This window comes from Anabrus simplex, chromosome 1 (genome assembly GCF_040414725.1).
Source record: "Anabrus simplex isolate iqAnaSimp1 chromosome 1, ASM4041472v1, whole genome shotgun sequence".
Taxonomy (NCBI): Eukaryota; Metazoa; Arthropoda; class Insecta; order Orthoptera; family Tettigoniidae; genus Anabrus; species Anabrus simplex.
Window position 1 is genome coordinate 326168080 of NC_090265.1, and position 26621 is coordinate 326194700.

At 36.6% G+C, this 26621-nt stretch overlaps 2 protein-coding genes across 2 annotated transcripts in view; one reads left to right on the forward strand and one right to left on the reverse strand.

Annotated features, from left to right (window-relative positions):
• Nucleotides 1-26621, forward strand: part of LOC136865175 (titin) — a 168179-nt gene that overhangs the window by 66337 nt on the left and 75221 nt on the right. The window lies entirely within an intron of this gene.
• LOC136865710 (ciliary microtubule-associated protein 2) overlaps nucleotides 13223-26621 on the reverse strand; it is a 54203-nt gene continuing 40804 nt past the window's right edge. The window contains exon 4 of the mRNA XM_067142426.2: nucleotides 13223-13837. Within this exon, the coding sequence (XP_066998527.2) occupies nucleotides 13437-13837 (401 nt within the window). The 3' untranslated portion in view covers nucleotides 13223-13436. The remainder of the gene's footprint in view (nucleotides 13838-26621) is intronic.

Below are 26621 nucleotides of genomic sequence, written 5' to 3' on the forward strand. Positions count from 1 at the left end.
AAACCCTGTGTGGATAGACACTGTAGAACACATACATGTAGTTTTTGTTTTTTGTTTTTGCAAGTTGCTTTTCGTCCCACTGACACAGATAGGTCTTATGGCGCTGAGAGATACATGGTATCCCCTGCCTGTCATAAGAGATAACTTAAAGGTGGATCAAGTTCTCTCAACTGGGGAGTGTGGATTGGCAGCCCGGTTCCCATAGCTCAGACTATCATTGTTTTCACTATTGTGTCAGGCTCCTCACTTTCATCTTACCTGTCCAACCCTCCTTGGTCAACTCTTGTTCTCTTCTAATCCAACAGTGTTAGATTTGTGAGGCCTAGGGAGTCTTTCAGTTTCATGCCCATCATGGCCCTTCCCTTTCTTTTTCCAATACCATCAATTTTCTAAGGATCTGTACTACATTTTTATTTCTGAATAGTGTTAAAAGAAGATGGTTGTCCAGTTGTACTTCCCCTTAAAATAAAACCATCACTGTCATGGTAGATGCTTTAAGTCCATTGGTCAAGATTAGTACTAGATAAGATTTATATAGGGTAACATTGGAGGCCAGGAGAAAAGAATCGGGTGACGAATAGAGTGGTAGAATTTATGATGCTGCTTGTACAGGGTCTCTCACATAAACCAGGACTGAATGAACGGTGTTTGTACTCTGTGCTACGGCAGCTGCAGTATAGGAGGCACGAACATAGTTCTTGAACTTACAAGCAGCCTGCACATGTTCGACCTGGCAAGCATGAGTCGCCGGTTTGAATCTCAGCTGTTAACATGGTAAGACAGTTATCATTGCCAAACCGTATTTTCGTATGTAAAATTTTTGAGTCGGCTCAAGAGGTATGTGATGCATTTGTTCAGAAATTTCCTGGTGAAGTGCCATCTTCACGAGCATGTATTCACATAATTGTAAATAAATTTGAAACTATTGGCTCAGTGTTCAATAAAAAACATGCGCGCATACGAACAGTTTTAACAGAGGAAAAGCTAGATGAGATTCGTGTAAATCTTGAATGGTCATCAAATAAATCACTCACAAAATTTGCACAACAAATAGGGGTTTTTGTTTCTTCTTCTTCTTCACACAGAGCTAAAAAGCTGTTACACATCAAACTGTACAGGTGTACACAGGCCCATTGTTTAAAAACCTGCTGATTCATACACCCCCACCCGCTACAATAACACATCAAAATACACAACATAATCACAAATACCTACATTGCTTACCTCTCTTCATAAATTGCCGTGGATGGTCTGGAACGAACTAAGACAGTTCGAAGCTGGACCAGCGCATAGATAAAAAGGGGAGAGAAGGACAGAAAGGCAAGAACCCATAACCCCCATGAATAAAAGAATGGATCAAAAAAATGGGGTTTAATATCAACACACAATATTAAAATGAAAACAAGAAAATGGGAAGCTGCTTTGAAAAGTTACTTAATTGCAGGCAAAACGCATATCGAGAAGGACAGTGTAAAATAACACAGTAGGTTTCTGTATTTCTTGGCGAGAGTGCACACAGTTGCCCAATCAATCCAGTACGACAACATACGAATACAGACTTGCTCCAAAAATGCATGAAAATATGACGTGGAAAACGTTACCAAAGGAACCAGAAAATGGAAGCACCATGGGATAATATAATCTCATAAATACGAACCGCGTACATATCAGAAGTTAGTATTCCCGTGCTCCGAACGAGCATCCACTCAATACTAGCGTGTCACAACAACAATGGCAATGTCTCCCAAAGGAGCAGAAGCAATATTCAAGAAGATGTTGCCACAGTTACGAAAACAAAACACAAGCGCCATCAATAGAGCATATAATGGCCTAGAAATATAAAATAGCACATCACACATGCCCAAATCAACCAAGTAAAACCAAATCAGAAAAGAAAAAAGAAAGAAAAATTAAAATGACGAGATAAGAAGAGTACTGTAAACCATGCTCGGGCAGACAGCACAGGCACGCACACATACATACAGACAAGAACAGAGACCCAATATAAAAACTGACCCAGACTAGGTTGGCGTGTCAAGGCACGCGACGTATATATCATGGACTTAGAAGCTTGGTTCGAACACCACAGATACAATGCTGGACCGCCGCAAAAATAGGCAAGGCTGATCCAAATATAATCATAGCAGTCATAAGTTTCATCGACCCGCTACCCGGGACATCCAAATTGCCTCACGTGGACAAACATGGATTAAACCCCATAGTGTCAAATCATACAATATACCAGTGCTCAACCATGATTCAAAACGACAAGAAAACAGACATGCATTGTCTCAAAACCCACAAACACACAGAGCCAAACAAATGGGTAGGTAGATACCACTCTCCGCTCTCACGCATGTGCACACAAACAAAGAAAGAAAAAATTTAAAATACACACAAAATAAATTAACTAAGAGCCTGCAAAGACAGGTAATAGAAGACTACAGAAATGCAGTCACATAAAATTGTTCTTGTAACTATGGCACATGAAATAAAATAAAATGAAATACCTGGGAGCAGCACATCCAGAATCTCAAATTATTTACATCAATAAAAATAATGACTCCCAGCAGAGAGCCGAGCATTGAAACAAGTAAATCCAAGATAGGAGCAATTTGTAAATCAAGAAGCACATTTTAAATCCCAGTTTGCTCATCATTTTTGATCCCTCCATTGTTGGTTTCACGAGCAGACCAACTTAAGATTCGGAAGCGAGAGACATACTGAATCACAACACAGATGGCTAGAGCGCCATCTTCAAGGAGAAACTATGAGTTTCACATCACATTTTGGTAATGTTATTGCTAATGGCAACAACAACAGTCAAGGAAAAGTAAAAATAAAGGAAGTGCATCACCAAGGCAGGCTTGGTGCAGCACATGATCCAGCCACAAGTGTGATATATTGTGAATGGTATCTTGCATTGTTAAATGATCGTTTATTCAACTCACAGCTTGTGCTCTTTTCAGATGAGGCCTGGTTTCATTTTAATGGTCATGTGAACAATCACAACTCTCGCTATTGGTGTGCAGAAAATCCTAATGGTGTTTATGAAGTCCCTCATTATGATAGGAAGATTGCTGTTTGGTGTGCTGTTAGTGCAAGACGAATAATTGGGCTTATATTTTTTGAGTCAACAGTAAATGCAGAGAGGTACCAAAATGACATTTTGATGTTCTTCCATCAGTTAACAGAAGAAGAAAAATTGCGTGAGTGGTTTCAACAAGATTCAGCCTCTGCTCACACATCAGAAGATTCCCTGTTTGCATACAAAGTGATCAGTGCTGGTCTATTTCCCCCTCATTCTCCAGACCTAACAGTGTGTGATTTTTACTTTTGGGGTACATTGAAAGAAAAAGTGTATCAAACAAATCCTCACACATTGGAGGAACTGAAAGAAAACATTACAAATGAAATCAGAAACATTACAGTGGTAGAACTCACTCGCGTCAGCTAGAATGTGGTTATCAGATACAATGCCTGTATAACCCAGCAAGGACGACACTCCCAGCATCTTTTATATAGTGAGATTTCACATAAGATTGTATACATAAGTTTGGCTGGGGCGCTGCTGTGGCGCAGATCGGTCTGGGTTTATGTGAGAGACTCTGTATTCTATTGCCAATTTCATATTTTATGGTGTTGTTGGAATGGACATTGATGCCTAAATATTTGACATGATATCATGTTGTCACTATCACTTTGGAGATAAGCCTTTTTAAGTTTCCTGCCCATAATCAACCCAACTGTTTTATATTTGCTGAAGTTTAGCCCTATCTTATCAAACTCTCTCTTTCAAAGATTTAATTTTGCCTGCACTCAGCTGACAAACATCATAATGCTATTGAAGAATTCTTTCCAAACATTTAGTTTAAACAGCTTTCTGCTGTATGTATGACATCATCACCATCATCATCATCCTTTAACCAAAATTGTCCTTATGGTATTTTCTCATTAGCAGACTTTGCAATTTTGTGTAGCACGTGCTAAGAATTTGATTTGGGGTCATTTTAGTGCATAATCTCTGTAGGCGTTCAAATACCCTTAAACAGTGTATGAGTTGATACCTTAGTCCATGCATGGGCAATTCACTGGTTCATGAACCGGAAGTGGATCTTGACCTTCGTACAGACTACAAGAGATGATACTGTTGGAAGTCAGTGTTCATTCATCTGTCACTCTTTTGTATCACAAATCTAAGTAATAGTCAGTGGTAGTGCAGTTACAGTTGTAAAGTTGTCATGGTATATTCAAAGTCAATAAAATTCACATCTAAATGATAACTTCACTGTGAATGAAAAGAGCAATATTTTTGCATTCTCAAAGAAGTCAGTGTCAATTTATTGATTTCAAAAATTTGTAAAATTACTTTCACTATTATGTACTTTCTATGCATATTCAGTCTGCAGAAGTGAGACAATATGCAGCTTGAGTTAATATCAGTGCAAAATGATACTATTTTAGACATCTGTGTAATTGTAAAGTTGGTGCAGCTGAAAATAGCTTTAACTGAAATAAACTCAGTTTTAGTGAAATTATTGCAAATGTAAAAGAAATGTAACTACACTCAACTCTCGATTAATGGGATAATGTAGGGTTAAGGCTTCCCAGATAAGTAAAATCGCAGCTGACCCACAAAAAGTTAAAAATAGAACAGGAGTACTGAAAGTACAGTTAAAATGACAATAAATGATACTATTGTATTGTTTTTTATTAACTTACCCAATATGTTGCAGTAAAAGTAGCACTTAGCACAATTAATAAGTGGAAAAATAAACAGCACTTTTCATTGAAACTAATAAGGCAAAGAAAAATATTCAGACTACATAACTTTACTGTTTCTGAATATAATCAGTCATGGTTTTCTGCTTTTGTACCAAGAAACACTTTTTATTTTGCTTCAAGTTTCTCAAAACAAGATTTTCGGTGATGAGAGCATCATCCTGGCAATATTATCCTGACCCTTTGTAATTCTGTATTATTGTAATTCCTAACACTCATGCATTTTTAGTGTTTTTGATATCGTGGTTAAGTTGCAACACTGTTGATCTGATTATGGTAAATCGAGACTTGAGTTTAAAAGTAAATCTTGTAATTTATTATTTGTTTTCAGTAGTCTCCCTGTACAGGGTGGCCCAGATGATGGGTTAGAAGTGAATATTTCTTAAATTAATAGGTGAAACTGAACACTTTATCTTCCAAATGTTATTGATAGTAGGAGCCTTCCAAAATGTGATATGGGCAATATTTTCCCAGGGCCCTTTATGGGGTGCTAGGGGAGCAACTTCAGAATTTTAAATGGAGCTATGATAAAATAGTTCTGGCTTCCCTTAATAAACTAAGCAACTTTTATTAAAAACATTTTATTCCAAAATGGATTCTTGATCAGTTATAGGGTGTCTTAATTGAAGTATGAATGTGTTGCATTCCGTAAAATCGAAGCAGTTCTTTATTTGTGCATACAAATGGGTTTCTTTGTTTGTTTGTTTTTTCCAAGTTATAACACTACGTCTACTAGAGTTTTTTTTGTAAAATTCAGGATCCTTGTGGTCATACACAGTATGTGTGCTGATTTTCCTGTGAAAATAAATAACACATACCAGTACCCAGGTGATTACATTACTTCATTAATATCTAAACAGTTGGTCATGCCTTTGTTAAGGTTTTCCCTAATATTTAACAACATGCAGAGGTTTATAGTACAAGTTTCATGCGTTTGATGTTTCATATTCTCTTTGGTTTATGTGGTGTAAACATAAATTTTTGTTTCATGTATTTCTGCAAAAAGTAGTCAAGTAGTTGGGTGAACACACTAACTGAGGGACAGGTCTAACACATCCAGCCAACCTATCACCAAATTTCTTGTTTAACAGTGCATGTCTACCATACTTTGGGCAAAATGTGGTGGATAATATGGATAATATGTTTGTCAAGAATGAACCATTCTCTGCAATAGTGTTATGTAAATGTTCACAAATAAACAACTCCAACTTGAAAATCTCCTTGTGTGAGGTCTTGATGCAAACACATACAGTAAGGATGAAAATACTGCTGCTTTAGTATCCACTGTACTGAAGTGTGACTAATCCCACTATCTTTGGCCTGTTTACATTCATTCCCAATTGATGCTTGCGAGAGCGAGGTTGTGCCTGCCATTGGTCCCCGCAGTATGCATTATTGTGGATAGTATATTATTGTAGCTTGGAGGTAGTTTAGGAGCCTTGTGTGTTGTGTTTATCTGTGTATCCTTGTGTTATTTCATTGTGGTAAGCAGCCTTGTGTATTCCTGCTCCTGGGTTAAGTGTTACCTGTAGGTAGTATAGATCCCATATCTATTTTTGGGTTTCTTTTAAGCATAATTGGAAATTAGTGTCAAATATTAATTTTATTTAACTATTTATTTCACCTTATGGCACTCCGCAACTTCTCTTAAGTTATTTGAATTTTCAATCCTTGTAAGTGTTACTTGGTTCTTTTTTTTCCCTTACTAGCGCTTGTGCATGTTCAAGTGTAAATTATTTCTTTAGTGTATGTTAGTGCACTCTGCTGCCGACCATAGTACTATTATGGCTGGTAGTCACATGGTTCCATTCTTGCCGTTCGCTAAGAATGAAATGATGTACAGTTACTTTTAACTCATTGAACTGAGAAGATGCGTTGTTCCTCCATTACAATGGAACGGTCCTGCAAAGAATTATACAAGGAGATTTGGGTGCCTATTGAGTCTGGATAGCTTCCATTTATGAGATTATGTGAATTACATTAGCAGCATTTAAATCTTTTTTAGATATGTAATTATTTTTGGGGTGTGTAACTGGTTTTCCCAGTTAGTACATTGACGAGGTAACTCTTAAATTGTACTACATTCACGCTGGCTACATGAAAGCTTTAAGTAATTACTATTATCAGTTATGACCGGCGTGCCACTAGTTTCTTGTGCATGTGTTATTTTCATGTCTTAAGGAAGAATGATGGGCTCTTGCCAGACGTTAATACTTTTTAAGATGGCAGAGGTGATGAAAGTTCCTTCCATATTTGCATGTGTATTGGGTACCTGACTAAATTATGTTGATACTTTACTATCAGCTTCATTCCTGCATGTTGGCCTCATTGAGTTCCTGAATATGTCCATTTTGAGTTACCTTAAATTACTTCTCATGTGTTGGTTTCTTTAATTTCGGTATGGTTTGCTCGACACCCCATCCTAATTTTATTTTAATTTTCCTTGCTGCTAACAATTTCCATTCTCTATATTCTTTAATTTTCTTTCTCTTAGAACCATGTTTATCCCTGGTTTATTCCTCAACGGTATATAGTTTTTGTCTGGTATTCTAGTTCTTATTTAGGGAGTGCATCACCAATTTTCTAGGTCATATTTGCCACATATGAGAATTAAACAACCTTAAAAACATAAGAGGGATATTATCTGAATTGTTTTGAGAATTTAACTCTTTGAAATTGTAAAGTGGTCACTACATTAAAATTAAATTTTGTTATTCATGTTCTATTTGCGGCATGTATTCATGGTTTCACTTGTATCAGCTGTTTCCGTACTGGGCGTGCAAATGTTGTTTATGCACTTGTGTTTACTGTACTAGTTTCTTGTGTTGGATTCACTGCATGTTAATTTTATCTATGTTTTTGGGATATTGTTTGATGTTCTTAGTTAACTTTCATAGCTTGCTAATGATCTCACATTCAGTTTTCTTATTTTACATTCTGTTTATTATCTTGTGTTTTCTCTGGTATTATCAACTATTCATGTACGGTAGGTTAAATGGTTAAATTCAAGATTATATAAGTTTTTCCTTTACTAGTTTTGGCCCACTGGTTTGAGTTAATCTGAGATGCATTTAAGTTTTCAAATATTATTACTAGGTCCTACATAACATTTTAATTTTAGTAAATTGTAATACATGAAAATACTGATTCATATTTTACTCCTAAAACTTTCAAGCCCCTTGTTGATGTATCTTAAATTGGTGTAAATGCACTCTATATTGTATCTGATTTATAGCAATATATTTTATGAGTTTTGAGTACTTGTTATCATTTAGTAAATTAGAACAGTATTCGTTAATTTAACTTCTGTGTTTCGGTAGTAATTTTAATACGCTCTCTGGAGCCCAGCCTCTTCCACATTTGTTTTGCTTAATAACTCTGGACGGATGCATTACAGGTAAGTTGATTTATTTATTTGTTCTTGATACGTATTTACTTATGTGGTGTTTGATTTCTGTATGTATCCAGTCTGGGTTGAAACTGTAATACAATTAAAGCTATTTGCGAGCTAGCCCAGTGACTACTTAGTCGTTTGGTTTATTGTATTACAGTCCCCCTGCTGGGAGGTGGGGAGGCCTCCTCTAGTGCTTCCTTAAGTTCCTCTGGGGCTTCTGTAATTGATTGGCCTTCCCTGGTAGAGGCAAAGAATAGGAGCAAAAGTAAAATTAATTTTTACCAAGAAGTGCTTGACTAACTTGTAAAAGCTGAACCTGCGACCTTTATATCTTTCCTCCCACCATTGCATCCCATGGTGAATGGGAAGAGGAGGAATGTATCCAAACTTTTTCTAAAAAAAATTACCAAACAAACCAAGGAAAGATGACTGTTACCAAGAACAAGTTCCAATTTCTTGCCACACTCCCCACCAGTGGGAGCAAAAAACCAGTGGTATTTGTACTGACCCAGTCTGAACCTAGAAATGAGACTGCTGTCCAGCCTACAAATGAATCTCAACCTCCAACTAGTTCTCACTCCGTACCTGAACAGAATGAGAATAACACTGCTCCTGCTGGTGGAGAGGATGAGGAAATGAAGTTTGCCTCAGTAAGGGAAGTCGCAATTACCCCCCATTGTTGTCGCTAACAAGACTGAATACCGTCAAATTTCATTATTAAGGGTGAAAAGTTGCAAAGTTCTTATTGTCTTTCATAAGTTGTGTTTGTGGCTTATTTTTTATTTTGTTGATTATTTTGTCTACAGTGATGTGTAATGTAACCATTATCAGTAGCTATTTTATTAATAATATATATTTCTTTTTTGAGATCTTCCTGTGACGTGGTATATAATAGGCTCTATTAATCATACTGTGGAAAGTAGCTCTTTTATGAATTCCTGGACGTGTGAATCTTTGCATATAGTAACACGATATCACTTCAAAATTGTTTGGCTCCATGGCTTAATGGCTAGTGTGCTGGCCTTTGGCCACAAGAGTCCCAGGTTCAATTCCTGGTAGGGTCGGGAATTTTAACCATCATTGGTTAACTTTGCTGGTACGGGGGCTGGGCGTGTCGTCTTCATCATCATTTCATCTTCATCACGATGTGCAGGTCGCCTACGGGAGTCAAATCAAAAGACCTACACCTGGCAAGCTAAACGTGTCCTTGGACACTCCCAGCACTAAAAGCCATGGGCCATTTCATTACTTCAAAATTAAAAACTATACTAAACTTACTCACCTCATTACTGACCCCTTTCTTATGGTGTTATTGAGTCCCTTAGAGTCAAGATTAGACATAAAAATGATAACTATCACGTTTTTGAAGCCTATTTGCTGGAATCCCACAGGGTGGATCTATCTCCCCAATTCTGTACATCCTATATGTAAATGACCTACCTATGTGTCAGGGGGTGGAACTACCTCAGTGCACTGATGATATAGCTGTTGTCTCTAGAAGGAGAAGCAGAGATGCCATCTCCATATTGCAATTGGATCTCTCTGTTATGAAAGTAGTGCCTTCGGAACAGAAGTAAGATGAATGCCAACATAACTCAGGCAAAAATATTTTCAAGAAGTCCTAGACTTTGTCATCTTACTATCAATAATGACCCATTGTCCTGGACCATTAAAGTTAAATATCTCAGCCTAACAATGGACAGAAGTCTAACATGGAGTGGGAACACAGAACATGCCCTGCAGCAAGCATGGGCATATGTGGCTAACCTAATACCTCTGCTTTATAATATGATACATTATAACTTCCAGATTAATAATAATAATAATAATTTTAATATGGGAGTCGCACACACCTCTGCTAGAAGGAGAAACAGAGATCCCATCTCCGTATTGCAATCTTGGATCTCTCTGTTCTGGAAGTGGTGCCTTCGGAACAGAATTAAGGTAAATGCCAAATGTCAGTACAGTATTTGTATTTGTATGTTGGGCATTCAGCCCGAAGGCTGGTTTGATCCTCTGCAGCTCCGCCAACAGCTGTCATAAATAGCCTAGGCGTCACTGAAGAGGCGTACTAGGGAAATGAGGAGTGAGGTAGTTTCCCGTTGCTTTCCTCACCGAGCCAGCCGCTGCTATTACATATCAGTCTGCCAAGCCCACTGAAATGCATGCACCAACCGACCCTATAAGCGATATCTTCACACCATTCACAACAGGGACTGCCTGCATAAGCAATGGTATTACTAGCATCACTCATACCTCAGTCACTTTCAAATTGTCAAAGCCAAGGATGAGACTGAGACAGGTCAATGAAAGTAACAAATTTGATATAGCCCATACCAGAAGACATGGTGCACTGTAAACACTACATCTCGCCAGCAAAGGCATCAAGATAATATTTATTTAGCATGTATTAGGTCCATACTGCTCTATGGCTGTGAAGCCTGGTGCTATATTTCCAAAAATTCTCTTTCACAATTAGAAATTTTCCAAAACAAACTCCCATGTAAAATGACAAGAGCCCACATTGTTGGGATCTAACAGAAAGATACAATCTAATGTTCATATTCTGACTGTTAGAACTCAGATAAACAAGATACCATAGCTAAGATAACCAAAACTAGAATACTCTTAGCTTAGTCAAACAATCTGGGCATGTCAAGTCTAAAACAGGTCATAAGGACATTATAAACTTCGTGGTCCTTGGCTCACTTATGACCTTCTCTGGCTTAGAGAAAATTACTGCCTCCAAGTCACATCATTTTCTCCCCCACCACTGCAGTAAAATTGAGTATTTCCAACTTATTGAGTAATCCTAGGAAACAGATGAGTAAGAGGGCATAGTTTTTGCCCTGGGACTCTCCATTTATTTACCCCCAACAACATCAAAATAACAAAAGCAGAAAACAATTCACATTGACATCTGTGGATTTACTTCTACAGTGGCAAAAATATTTACAGCGCTTTTGATTTCACCTTAAAGCAATTCTTGTTCTTTACACTTCCCTACTTATGTAGCTATGTTTCCAGTCATTTGAATTTCATATGTGACATTTGGATGCCATATCTTTCATTGAACACGGCCAATGCAATTTGGTAATTTCTCCTGCATTCACCTAGTACTAAAGTCATATTTACCTCTACATCAAAAGCTGCCATATTTCTGGATCTGGAAAAGCCACAGTAAATAATCAACATAGCCAACTATTTATCTTGAGGGTTTAGGTGGCCTTGAAACCAGAATACTGATGTCCTTTCATTGATAGTTTATTTTTCCTGAAGTTCATGAAGTGTACTAACCTAAATTAAACATCATATAACTGATCAACAATTCATTTTTTAAGGATATTTTTCTTAAAAGTTGCTTGGTTTATTGAGCAGAACTAGAATATAAAAATATTTTTTCATGGTTCCATTTAAGATTCTGAAATTGCCCTACTCCAGCATCCCAAAAGGGGCCCTGGGAAAATATTGCCCATTTCACAGTTTGGAAGATCCCTTCCACGTGTTATGAGGGGAGAGCGATATCAATTATTATAGCTAATTATTAAAAGAAAGATATAAGGGGAACGGTTCATTGGTAGACGGAGAAATTCATGGCTAAAGGACATTCGAAGATGGCAAGATGTACATCAGGATGGATCGCCAACCTCCGCATGGAGACGGAGTCTTAAGAAGAATTCATTTAAGAGATATTCACTTGTAACACTTTATCTGGGCCACTCAGCATAAACCATAATCAGTATTTGCCTGGGAATTAGCATCCAGCACTGCATTCATTGTACAAAATATGTGCACCATCTAAAGATTTGTTTCAAACCACGTGGTACTCGCTCACTTATTCAGGGTCTGCCCATACCTGCCTTAGGCCAAATTCTGGTTGGTTATTCAAATCACACCACACTACCACTTGTTGTGTGATTTTAAGGAAATTATAATAATACCAGGCAAAGCCAAAAGGTGCTTCAGTTGTTCATCCCTCCATTGTATACAGTGACGGTTAACAATAGTGTATACTAAAAAGTATAAATTGTTTACAAAAAAATTATTTCTCCAATATACGAAGATGTGCTGACTGATAATAGAAAAATAAGTCAGAACTTCAATTGGAGGGAAAATCTTTCTATATGTAATAGAAAGTATCAGAACTATTTCAGTTACTATTGCTAATACTGGAATTAGTAAGGAAAAGCTTATGTATGAATGTTGTAAGGCATAAGGATGTACAAGAAAAGTGTTAACATTGAACACTGAATGATGAATTTGTGAAAACTTCCTTTTAAACATTTCACTCCTTAGAGTGGTGATCAGTTGTGAAATCTGTAGAAATTTTGTTAATCCCACATGCCTTGAAATAGAGCAGCTGCACGGGAATGCAACACAATAATTTAATATCACATGATAAGAGCATACACAATGACATTATTCTCCTCAGGCTTTTATATTCTTGAAAATCATCATTCAATTGACATTTCTGTCTCTGAGGGTCATCTGATCTACTTGGTAATACTTTTATGAAGTGCAAATTTCCCAGTACTAAATCCAAATTTCCCAAGATATACTAGAAAGATATGCATGATTTGTAAGGGTATGAGCAGAAACCTCACTTTATTAATTTTTAACTTTTTACTAGCAGTTTTACAGTTTTCCGCAACATTGGTATTGGAAAGGGGAAGAAAAGAATCACAACCTTAATTAAAGTACAGCCCTAGCATTTGACTGGTGTGAAAATAGGAAACCACAAAGTACAACTTCAGGGTTGCCGACAGTTTCCTAAATGCAAATTTACAGCTACACAACGCATACCATGAGACAATTTGCCCCATAGGAATCTCTAGTTTTATGTGAAATTTGAACCACATGGACATGACTTTTCAGTTCAAAATTCTGACATGCTCTGGCCATGATTTGAACCTGGCTGCCATGGAGAGAAGTTAATGATGATACCATTTGACTCTTAGGGAGGAAGCAAAGAAGGTACCTGCATGGAAATGATTACTATTCTATAGTTTGTAATTCAATTACACTGTAAAATTATAACATATTATTTTCATTTATTAGCACATTATTGTAAATAATTTTAGTCTTATTATACCAGTTGGACACAGACATTTAACAAAAAATTAATTATACACAGGTTCAGTAAAATTTATAAAAACATAAATAAAACCATTAATGAAAGAGATTAAAAACAATGATAAAATTTGCAATAGCATTGAAATGTTTAAGAAATCCACATCTAAGATTCAACAGGCATTAGTTTTTAAATTGGCTCAGGACGTCTGTGGCCATGGCATGGCATTTTGGGTTTGATACTGTAACGACCTGGACCTGGGGAAAGTTTAAACTTCAATCGTGGCCTGGCATTGGCAACAGAACTCCCAAATGGATATAAGATGACTGGTTTTGGGCGATATTTATGAACTCCAATAGGACAGTAGTCTGCAGGGCCAGGAAAAGTAGCAGTCCTGTGAATGTTTGTTGAGGAACCTTCTTGCAAGTTACTTTGATATTTGCCAGACTGAGTTATCTTCCTCCATCTTCCATACTGTGGATTCTTCTTTAAGCGGTCCAGCTCCGATGGTAAAGACCTTAACCAATTTTTTGCACCTTTGAAGGCAGATGGTGCAAAATGGTTTTTGATAGTTGATTCATCTCGAGGACCTGTGTGAGTATGAATTGAAATAGAAATTTATAATTTCATACAAAACTAAAACATCATAAACAAAGCTGGTACTGTATTTAGGCAACAGCTTGGTCAAGCTGAAAATAAAATCAATAAATAAATAAATAAATAAATAACTAAATAAATAAATAAATAAATAAATAAATAAATAAATAAATAAACCATTCAATCAATTAATCAATCAATCAAACAATCATCAGTTAACTGTATTTAGGGCTATTGCCAGGTGGCAGATTCCCTATCAACTGTTTACCTAGCCTTTTCTTAAAATTTTGAAGTACTTGGGAATTTATCAAACATTTCCATTGATATATTATTTCAATCCCTTCCTTCTCATCCTATAAATGAATATTTGACCCAATGTGTTCTCTTGATTTTCAACTTTATCTGCATATCTTTGATACATTTATAAGCTCTGTTCAAGCCTATTCATCTACTTATGTCATTCAGCGCCATCTTTCAGCTGAGAGCTCGGAACTTACCATTTAAACTCAAAGATTATAAAGATTATAAATATAATCTATAATATATTATAAAGATTAAAAATTCCACCTATTTAATACATAAGAGTTTTTTATTTGAATTTAAGAAATAGATCTTAACATATTAGATACAGGGACATGTTTCACCTATAATGAGGGAATCATCAGTCTAAAAATCTCATACCTGAAAGAATGAATAATCAGGATCCTGATTGTTATTATTAGTAGTTTTTAACGAAGGTCTAAAATATAAATAAGAGGATACTGTTGTAGTTATAAACGTCCAAAAATCTCTTATGACAAAGTCTTATAATCAATCCTTATTATAGATTTTTACGAATGTCTTGTTTATAAATGTGGTAACAAGAAGTGAGTTAAAAGTTCAAAATGAATACGTAAATTGCTGTGTTGAAATTAAAACTGGTAAAATATGGTGCCTTATTCTGGAGATGGCATAAGGAGCTTATAATAGCTTAGTCACTCTTAGTGGTGGTTAAATAAAAATCCAAAGTTGTTTGTCTGTTGAAGTTGTTAATCTTATATGAAGAGATAAGATGGCAAACTTCTTAAAGCACTTAGGAGCGAGGACAAGTACTCGTCAGAAATGTAGCTAGATTTATATTAGTAGGTAGACGTGGTTGTAGCTTATATTAAAAGTCGAAAAGAAAATGTGCGAGGTTGAGTAGAGATTGTGGTGTTATGTCTGAAACAAGAGGAGAGTGAAATGTTAAAGAATAAAATTAAAGGAGAAGGAGAGAACGAAGAAGAAATGATGTGTGTGAAATTACTTACCCCTTCGAGAGTTGTGATGTTAATTTGGTTAAAGATGAAGTGAGATGTAATTTCATTTATCTTTTCAACTGTTGTAATGTTAATTAATTGCCATGGTAGTGTTTGCATGACTGACATTTGCGCTTCTAGTGTTATATCGATGCGAGATTGTAGGGGGAGGGTGTGAAGGTGGGGGTCGGTTGGGCAGGGCATTATGTTTATGTGCTATTGGATGTGGTTGGCTAGTGGGGGCGGATGGGGAGGGAGTTGTGTTTCTTAAAGTGGGAGGGGTCCTGGCAGATGGTAATTTTAGATTGTTTGTTATATTGTTATGTTTATGGTTTAGTGATTGCAACAATTTTGGTAAAATCTTGTATAATGGGTTTTTGACATCAATAATATCATTAAGGTTTAAATTTTTTGTTGTAATATTGGTCTAAAAATATATAAACATTTTCTAATTTGTTCATTAATTTCCCTTCACCTGCTTTTTTAAATAATAGTGAGGTCTTGATCTATAGCAGTGAAATGTTGACCTGCTTGTTTCATGTGAGAGCTCAAAGCTGAAAATTTGTTGTGTTTGGAGGCATTATAATGTTCTAAACATCTAGTGTGAAAGCTGCAGCCAATCCTTTCTGGATTAATTCTTCTATTACATAGCCTTCAATTCTTCTTACTGCAGACTGATTTTTAAATTTTATCATTATGTGAAGTCATTTCTTTTCAGTTTCGACAGTATTATACTTGAAAAAGGAACAACTTAAAACAGAATGGCATGTTTCTTTCTTGAAAGAATGCCCTCAAATTCTGCCATAATCATGCAAATATCTGTATAAACATGTATGTTTATTTCTGCTTAAATACTTGAAACCTGGAACTTATCTTAATGACTTCCTCTTTTCTGTCCTTCCAAACATAGTTGTTGATGACTTCTTGACCGATCTTGAAGTTGTACATGAACACAGTATATTTATTCATAGGTAATAAATATATTTATTATCTAGGCTCATATCTGAGTGATAAGGGTGGCTGTGAACAGAAAATTAAAAGAAGCTCTTGGATTCTGTGCAATGGAAAAGTTGAAAATCCTCTGGCACGACAGACGAATATCTATATAAACACCAAAATCTGCTTGGTGCAGACCCTTGTGTTTCCATCTTCTTGTATGGTTGCAAAATCTGCATTACCAAAGCTAGAAACATCAGCGTATGGACGCCTTTGAAATGTGGCACTGGCAAAGAACGCTAAGAATACCCTGGACACAGAGAAGAACAAATGTGTCAATCAGAGATGAGCTAGGCATACAAGAAGACCTCCTCCTTTACGGTGCTGTCAGAAGATATTGTAGTTTATTGGGCACATCATGAGATGACAGGGGAGCAACTTAGAGTCAATGGTAAAAGGCCAAGAGGAAGAGCAACAAAGAGATGGGTTGACCAGGTGAAGGCGGTCACCCAGATGCCTTTAAGGAAGATCATACAAGAGGCAAAAAATTGAGAACAATGGAAGGAGCAAGTTAGGTCCAGAACAAATTGACATAACATGTATGAGGTCATGATGCACAGTCAGCTCTGGATAAGAATAGGCTGAAAAGCCACAACTATGCATTTTGTAGGAGAGGCAGGAGAAGGACAACTGGGGAGGAAGTAGGACCAGATCACTGATATGGTCACTTTAGTCAGCAGAAACAGTACTTATGTTATGACTAGCCATAATCTAGGAAATATTACTGCCTATTCACCTTATTTTCCCCTAAGTACTTCCAGACACTTTCACTCACCCACATTTAATACTGCATTATTATGAGTTTTTGTTATCTCTGTACTCAGCCCATATAAATAGTCACTTGTGCCTTACATGAGATTGACAAGTTTCACCATTGTAAAAATATACAGTACTCTCCAAACACAGTTTAGTCCAAGGTGATCATGAGCACTATTTAAAATATTCTTCCTGATGCCCATGAGCGATTCCATTAGGAGAACGCTCATACCCTTTAACTGATGCTTAGATCTCCAGATGCAGTCACGATCATGGTACTTCAAGATTTAATAATCAATGGAAACCTGGGTACCTTTTGTTGTCTGAACATTCTTTGTCCCCTCCCCCAACCCCCCCCTTCATATTCCCAATCTCTGCTACTAACCAGCTCACAAACAGCAATAAAGAGAAGGTTCATTGGGGTAACATAGAGGTGGTAAAAGTCAGAAATATAAGACAAGAATCATCTCAGGAATATAATTTCCCAGAAGGACAACACAGCATGATCCTCAGCAAGGAAGGAGCAAGTCCCGTGTCGATTCATCCTAGTCGGGAGTCAGTACCTCACTCCAGTATAGTTCCCCAATCTGAAAATGGACTGAAGTTCTCCAGAGTAAACATAGGCCTTATACTCCAATACCACAGACTCTGACAATTATAGGAAAAAAGAAATACATTTGATGTGAGAGAAAAGAGAAACGGTAATGAACTTCAAGCAGTATTGACTGTAGGAGTTGGTTGTTTGCCCAGTATTTATTTTCAGTTGTTTTGCAATGTTCAACACATTTCTTCCAAGTTCAGCTGTAACTGATAATAGAGTTTGCTTCCTGAGGTCCTATAAAATTCCATTGGATTGGCATAATTGATCATGACAATTTCCCCTTTCACATACGCCCAAATGAATTCTGTAGGGTTTAATTTGTAATGTTCCAAAGGAAGCCACACAAGTTCCACTCAAATCACATTTACTTTGTAATAGTTTCAAGTAGTTACTGCTTTTCTTTTATATATCTATATGTATAAAACTAGCTAATGTACCCATGCTTTGCTACGGAATTCTACATTTTATACAGGATTCTAGGTTAGGTAGTGTACACGTTATGAGCACGATGGTATTAAAGTGCATAGCACTTAACGTTACCATATAAACGCGACATGGAAGTCACCAAACATCTTTTCTTATATGAAGACTGGGTTAGGGAATTTTCATTGTAATGGTAAGTCATTGCCTACCATCAGTCATAATCAGGTTGGGGAGTTTTCATTATAATGACAGACATTCACTCTCCACCTGCCTTTTTACATCCTCAGAAAGACCGTCTTAGTTTTCCCAACTGAAATGAACCTAGGTCATACAATGACGTCAGTGGGAATTTAAAGATAAAAATTTCATTGTTCCGTTTTGAAATTATTAACATTAAAAATTAAATAATTGAAGTTCAACCAATTCAATACATAAAAGAAAGAAATGTAGTAATTACATTCTTATTTAAATGGGACCGGTTTCGACCTTAGTCCAGGTCATCGTCAGCCGTAAAAACAAGTAGGCGAAATCACACAATGTTTATGAATATTGGTGAAATGGGTCAGTTTCACACTCTGTCAGGCACAAAGTCACAACACTATCAAATAATATATGAAGATTATAAATAAACTTGAAGTCGCAGACGAATAGATTTGTAGAAGCAAACCGCCAGTTCCCGGTGATCAGCGCGGCACATTCAAGGTCATGCGCTGCGGTCTCGAACGCCAAAGTAGAGTGGAGAATGTCTTGAAGGTCCAATATTTGTCTCGGTTGCGGGAAGTTAAGTACGTATATAAAAAATATACGACGCAAATCAGTATAATTGAATGAGAACTTGTGCTCCTGCTAAGTTCTTGGAAAACAGTTGACTTGAAAAAACTAGCTAATGTACCCGTGCTTTGCTACGGAATTCTACATTTTATACAGAATTCTAGGTTAAGTAGTGTACACGTTATGAGCACGATTGTATTAAATTGCATAGCACTTAACGTTACCATATAAACGCGACATGGAAGTAAACGCGCATGACCTTGAATGTGCCGCGCTGATCACCGGGAACTGGCGGTTTGCTTCTACAAATCTATTCGTCTGCGACTTCAAGTTTATTTATAATCTTCATATATTATTTGATAGTGTTGTGACTTTGTGCCTGACAGAGTGTGAAACTGACCCATTTCTCCAATATTCATAAACATTGTGTGATTTCGCCTACTTGTTTTTACAGCTGACGATGACCTGGACTAAGGTCGAAACCGGTCCCATTTAAATAAGAATGTAATTACTACATTTCTTTCTTTTATGTATTGAATTGGTTGAACTTCAATTATTTAATTTTTAATGTCAGTGGGAATGGCGCGATTAAAAGCAATGTTTTCATACGAAATACTCGATCAAATGAAAAACCACACATTTTCACACTTTTAACGAACAGTACTACGCTGCCGATCTAACAGTCCAAAGTTCCAGAGCTGGAATGACCAAGCCACAGACAGCCGTGATCCATGAACACACTTCATCTTATTTCGGCCGGGTGGGGGTGTCGAATAGTGGAGACTCCCAGGGCAAAAACTATTCCCTTTTACTCATCTGTTTCCTAGGAGTACCCGATGAGTCGGAAAATCTCAGTTCACTACACAGGCGGTGGAAAAATCTATCTGACTTAGAGGTAAATTTTTCCTTCAAGCCAGAGGAGAAACCCCCTCTTCACTGCTAATTTGGTATAAAATGAATGTAGAATGTAATAAAAGTGAAGTGGAAGAAGCTTTTCTTAAGACAGCACCTTCCAGGGTTGAATTTTGAGTTTTTTATTGAATTGTGGTGCTATAATTTGGAATAGGCTTAATTGTAATTATAGACTAGGCCATACTACTACTACTACTACTGCTACTACTACTACTTAAGTGAGCCTCTACCTTAAGTATGCACACTACTCATTCCAACCACCGCGTCAGAGTAGGGGTCGAATAGCTGGAATACTACGATGAACCAGTCTGTTTCGGCAGCTATTTCCTGCCAATATTCAGTCAGTCTGTTATACTCGGTGCGCAGCAGTAACCCCATCTATCTGAGTTGAGCGGCAGCATAAGAGACAAAGAACATCACAACAAACAATAGTCAATGTGATGTTATTGTTGATCAATGTTAGGCGCTTTCAATACTGTAGGCCTTCACATTTAGTTTTCTTCCGACTCTGAGATACCACTCTTATCATAGTCAGTACGGTAAAACTGAATAAAACATAAATGGTCGGAAATTGTATTCTCTATAACTTTTGTTATGTAGTACTTTTCAATAGGACAAATAACATAGGTTTTTAAAAATTAAATTTTAGGTGCCTTCCCCTAAACTACAATTTCATCCAGGATGAATAAAGTTGTTTATAATGTAGACTGTAGTTTCTTATTCTCCGACTATAGATACCGACTTTCATTAAATTCTGTTAACCCATTTTCTCGTGGCTCGGCGTTGATATGGACTTGGCAACAAAAATACAAATTCATGAATACCTGTGTTATCAAAGCCGGTATGGTAACAATCTATGACATAAATGATCGGAAATTTAATCCTATGTAACTTTCGTTATATAGTATTTATCGATAGGACCAGTAATGATATTGAGCCGTATCCTGCCGGCCCATAATAATAATTAGAGTATTATTTGACATAATATGTAAAATTTATTCATCAAAGTTACAGTCTAACAAGTTAAAGCATCGTATCCCAAGATAGTTGATACCGGATGTTGAGCAAGACAGTGAGTCGCTGGATATTGCTTCATATTTCCGTATGACTGTGAGAAAGGGTGGCGTAACTAAGCGCTGGCAAGGATCGACACGTGTAGTAGATGCTGACCAAGCAAGATATTTCAGCCAATGGGAAATTAAGGACTTGGGAAACATGGAGGCCACACCGCGCCAAATTTTAATTCCAGAATGACCAATGTGCTCCGTTACTAAAGTCAGTTTCTGTCGGTAATCGGTTTTCCACACTTTCAGAAGTCAGATATATTTGGAAAAGTAATATAAAAATTGGTGGAAGCGATTTGCTAGTGTTTGAGCTGTGTTTTGTAAATATATCACAAATAATATTGTGTCATCATATACGACGAATTTTCTGATTGGTGGTTGGTTCAGACACCCGGGAACCCCAGTATTGAAATGGCGTCACCGAAGCCTCCTCAGTAACCCAAGCTCTGGAGAGCGTCACTCTGTGTTAAATGCTTGGATAGTGCGGAAGCACAGACTCTGAATTGGTGATCGTGATTAACGTATTTATTCCAGTAACAGTAACTGGTTTTAAATGATATTTTAAATTGTGCAGTTGGAAGATTTTACTGTTTTTGAGTAAATGGAATAGTATATTTTGGCAGAGTTTACTTTCAATATATAAAGACGGTGCTTAGTGACCGATGTGTAGCAAGTGTAGTGGAGACGTGCTATTGTTTCACTACTTCGCGACAGTGCTTAGTGACCGATGTGTAGCAAGTGTAGTGGAGACGTGCTATTGTTTCACTACTTCGCGATGGGCGCATTTTGCGAGGAACTTCCGTTGCAAACCGTGTGCTGCTTTTTAAACTGTATTCTCACCCTTTAAGTGAAGTGTGCCTATTAAAAATGTATCAGTGTGTTTAGCTGATCTTGTAAAGAGAAAGGGTATTTCGGCTCGTAGCAATAAGCAGCGAAGATATTGCCAACCATAGTCTTCTGTGTTCCAGTGGATTATTTTCCAGCAAGATGATGGCTATGCATGCAGAAGAAGGAAGTGCATTCCTACATGTTAATGCTGTGATTAACATGGAGTAAATCCCTCAATCAGCAGGGATGTAAGCTGCTATCCTGGTATCTCGAGAGTCGTCGGATGGAATTCAGTTAAGATGCATGTGTTATTTATGGCATGATATGTAAATTATGTTAAGGTACTAGGGCAGTGTAGATAGAATTTTTAACTTCATGTAAAGTAAGCCTGACGGCATGTGTTTGCTTAATTTTGTTACTATGATAGATTCGGATATGAGAATAATGCATGTTTATTTTATTTTCATTTTGCTTTATGATTAGATGAATGGGAAAATGAGGGATTGATAGGATTAGTTGTTGTTTATTTACGCATGTTACTTAGTATAGGATATTCCGAGTTTTCCTTATATATATGCTAGAAGGGCTAGATTGACAGGTTCATCTTTATACAACGTTCAATACGTATTAGTTCATTTCATTTCGGTTATTCAGAGGGACAGGTATAGATATTCTGCATGACACATGATTTTACGGAAGCTGACTGAAGGAGCTGCAGAACGTCGTTGTTGAAATAAGATCTTTGAGTTAAGTTGGATTCTGTTTGCCTGATGGTCTGTAAAGGACACGAACTGAGTCTCATAATGTGGAAGGCCAATGGGATTTATGAGAAATAATGAGATAAAGATTGCATGCTGAATTATAATGTATTGATGCAGGCTGATTGTATGCCTGACAAGAGAAAGAATATTGTGCAGATGTGTGTGCCTGCTAAGTGTCTTCTGAGTGTATATTGTGATCAGAATGGACAGTATTAATTCCAGACTATTGAGTCTGATGATATTCAATGGTAAAAGCATGCTAAGAAGGAATGAATATACGTGAGTTTCCGTGTAGCCGGCGAAAGGCGTTATCTCATGGCAAGCTGATTTCTGGCCTGTGTTTATCTAGGCGTGAATGAGACGATACTTCCTTGTGACAGCTTCGGGAGACAGAATCCAAACTTTAGCATAGTGTTGAGTTCAACATTTCTTTTCAGCTCATAATCTACCCGGAAGTACATGACGGATAACCGCGCAGTTGAGCGCTCAAATGCAGCAGAAGGAGGCAATGTTGCCCATTGCTTTCTTCATGATATCAAGAGTTATTTATGTCTTTCCCTTACAGGATGATGTTTTACATTGTTATTTGTGATTGTATACCTTGTCTCATTGTTTTAAAAGGGAACAGCCCGAGTGCTGAAGCATTGGTGGTTTATCTAGTTCTGTCTAGATCTTTTGCAGTGAACTGGGTTTCACATTAGAATCTGTGTAGCATTTAAGAGTTTACTCGATATCCGATGTAAGTTTCCATGTAATAATATGTTTAGTTTTTGAGATATAAGTATCCCGATAAAAAATATTCAACCCCTTTTTCCAGTCCTTCCTCCCCCCCACCCCCTTCCCACCTTTAAGTGAATATTCTGAAAACAAAAAAAATGTTCGTCTAGATCTTTTGCAGTGAACCGGGTTTCACATTAGAATCTGTGTAGCATTTAAGAGTTTACTCAATATCCGATGTATATATATGTTTAGTTTGATTATTTGAATTGTTGTAAATATAGTATAGGATATGCCCCTAGTATTTCGCATAACTTACATAGCGTCCATTGCGGCTTAATGTTTGTTTTTTTTCGTCGTAACTTTTCTTTATAATGTAACTTTTATTTAACGGTAGTATTTCGACGACTCTCGTTTTAACTTAAATTTGGAAACCGTATCGTTGTGATGCGATAGTGTGTAACTCCATATGGAAATACCACATGTCAGTGTTTGCGTACACTTGTTGCCATACAATATAAATAATGGACTATAAGAAGCAGCTTAGTCTTGATGTATATAATGTTCTTTGTTGAACTTGATTTTTTATTTCAAATTTTGTCTTATTATTCAAGTAATGTTTTGATTTCCATTTATTTTCTACATTTTTTGAGTTCATTTTGACATACTATTTTTTCTTGATTTAATTGTTTTCTCGTAATATGATCGGGGATATTTATCAATAAATCCATCTTACCCCCTATGATTGTTTCTCATTCGTGTTATACCTCCATTTCCTGTCATTGATTGATATTTAGAGTAGAACTTCGACTTTTTATCCTGACCCAACCGACAACCAACCCACTCTCTGCCCAACCCTGAGTTAGTCGGATGTTCATATAGGAATGGAGGCATCGTTCTAGAGGGTATTTACCCCTGAGTACGGTACAATATAAATATTTGAGAATTAAATTTTAGGCCTTCCCCTAAACTACCATTTCACTTAGCGTGAGTAAAATTATTCATAGCCTAGATTGTAGTGGATCATCCTTCAACTTCACGTACCGATTTTCATTAAATTCTCTTCAGCCGTTTTCTCGTGATGCGTGTACATACATACAGACAGACAGACAGACAGACAGACAGACAGACAGAAATTACGGAAAAGTAAAAATTGCATATCCTTGTTAGTATGGACATGACTGATACATAAATATCATTCTTTTCAAATTCTGAGCAATGTACAGACAAAACTCTTATTTTATATATATATGTAGTATATATATATATATATATAGACTAGCAAGATACCCGTGCTTCGCTACGGTATTATACTGAAATTTATAATTGAATGGATATCGATTTATATATAATCCGTCAAAATTCGAGATCTGACTCGTTTTCTGAGAGATTACGGCATGTTCCCTCCCATTTTTCAATCTTTCTTTCCAGCAATCGATTTCGTACTTCCCGGGCTAGGACCATGTATTCCACCCGGTCAGTTCGGTCCCTAAATGTTTGCCATCTTTTCCTATAAGCATTTTTAATATGGATCAAATTCTTGAGGAGATTCGGCGTGGTGTCTTCTTGGGTGCCTTGGCAGTACTGAACCCGCGGCCGGACTGCATTTGTAGTCATTACCCTTCCAGACCCGTTTCCAGCGCGGTCCGCACATTTGACGACGGTCCAGAATATTATTATTATTATTATTATTATTATTATTATTATTATTATTATTATTATTATTATTATTATTATAGATGTTCTGGACCCCACAGCAAGGTGCAAGACCGCTAATTGGCAGTAAATTCCATCTGCTGCCATTTTCATTTTTGACATTGTGACCAGCACCATTGTCGCGCGTAGGCAAGTACGCGGAATTTCTGGCGATACGAATGACATACTTCCGTGCATTATTGACCTTATTATAGAGATGAACAATTGGACAGTCAATCTCATTCCTATCGTTTATTTCAAATGTTTTTAATTTTTATTTATATGCCAGGAGAATCTACTGTAATCAAAGAACGTTCTCCGAAGGAAAAGATGGCTCTTGAAAATGAACCCAGGAAAGATTAAAAATGATCGGTTTATGCTCAGAATAAGTACATCGAAAATCCACAGCCTGTTTCCAGTCATTTGACAGGGTCAGGAATGGAATGAATAAGCAGTAAAATCAATTGGTCTAACCTCCTTTTAAACCCCACCGTCGTTAGTTTAATTTCCCCCCCCCCCCACAAAAAAGAAATGAAGGCGTGTTTCTTTATGTTTAAAAGAGATTCCAAACTCCAATGTTCACGTCTACAACCTTCAGTTTTGAGATATAAGTATCCCCATAAAAATAATTAACTTTTTTCACATCTTTCACCCCCCCCCCCCCCCAGTAAACTCGTTTCTTTTATAGTAAAGTACCTTCTAAATACCAATTATCACGACTCTAACTTCTTCAGTTTTTGATTTATGTGTCCTCATGAAAGGAATTCAACTCCTTTTCACTCCCGCCCCCAAGATTATTCCCCCCAAAACGCGTTTTTCTTTGATTTTAAAAGAGATCCAAATACAAATTTTCACGCCTGTAACAAATATAATTTTTATTAGATGTAAGTATTCTCATACAATTAAGTCTATTAATTTTTCAATAATTTCACCCCCCCCCCGCCCAAGTGGTATTTCCGAAAACTAAAAATACACGTTTCATTATTTTTAATAAGATAAAAAATACAATTTTTCACTTTTGTAACATGTTAACTTTTTTGAGATATACTGTCGAAATTCTCATTTTAAAATTTCACCACTTTTAGTTCCCCTTAAGTGGAGTTTCCAAATACAAATCACCTATATTTCTTTACATTTACAGGAGATTCCAAATACACACTTTTTACGTCTGCAACATTTTACGTTTCTCAGATATTCTGAAGATATAGTCTTTCAAAAAATTCACCCCAATTTGTCACTTCCGGTCAACCGCCATTAATTGGATTTTCCAAAAGCAAAAAAATACGTGTTTCTTTGTTTTCAAAGGAGATCCCATATACAAATTTTCAGTTCTGTAATATCTTCAGTTTCTGAGACATATGTATCCTCATTAAAGGCATTCAACCTATTATTCACCCTTTTAAACCCATCATATTGGGATTTACAGAAAACAAAAAAATACGTTTTCCTTCATAAGGGAGACTCTAAATACCAATTTTGATATCTGTAAACTTTTAAAGTTTTAAGATGTAGACACACTTATTTTAAAGATTCACCCCCCCCCCCTGCTTTTCACCCCTCATTATTTGGATTTTCCAAAAACGAAAAAGTACCTGCTTATTTAGTTTTAAAGTAGATCCCAAATACAAATTTTCAGGTCTGTAATATCTCCAGGTTCTGAAATATAAGTAGCCTCATTAAAGGCATTCAACCTCTTTTTCACCCTTTTCTACCCTTCCTATTGGGATTTTCCAAAAACAAAAAAATACATGTTTCTTTATTTTTAAAGGAGATTCTAAATACCAATTTTTACATCTATAAACTTTAAAAGTTTTGAGATATAGATACACTCATTTTAAAAATTCGCCCCCTTTTCACCCCCCCCCCCCTATTAATTGGATTTTCCGAAACTAAAAAAATACATGTTCCTTTATTTTTATAGGAGATCCCAAACACCAGTTTTCAGGTCTATAATATCTTCAGGTTCTGAAATATAA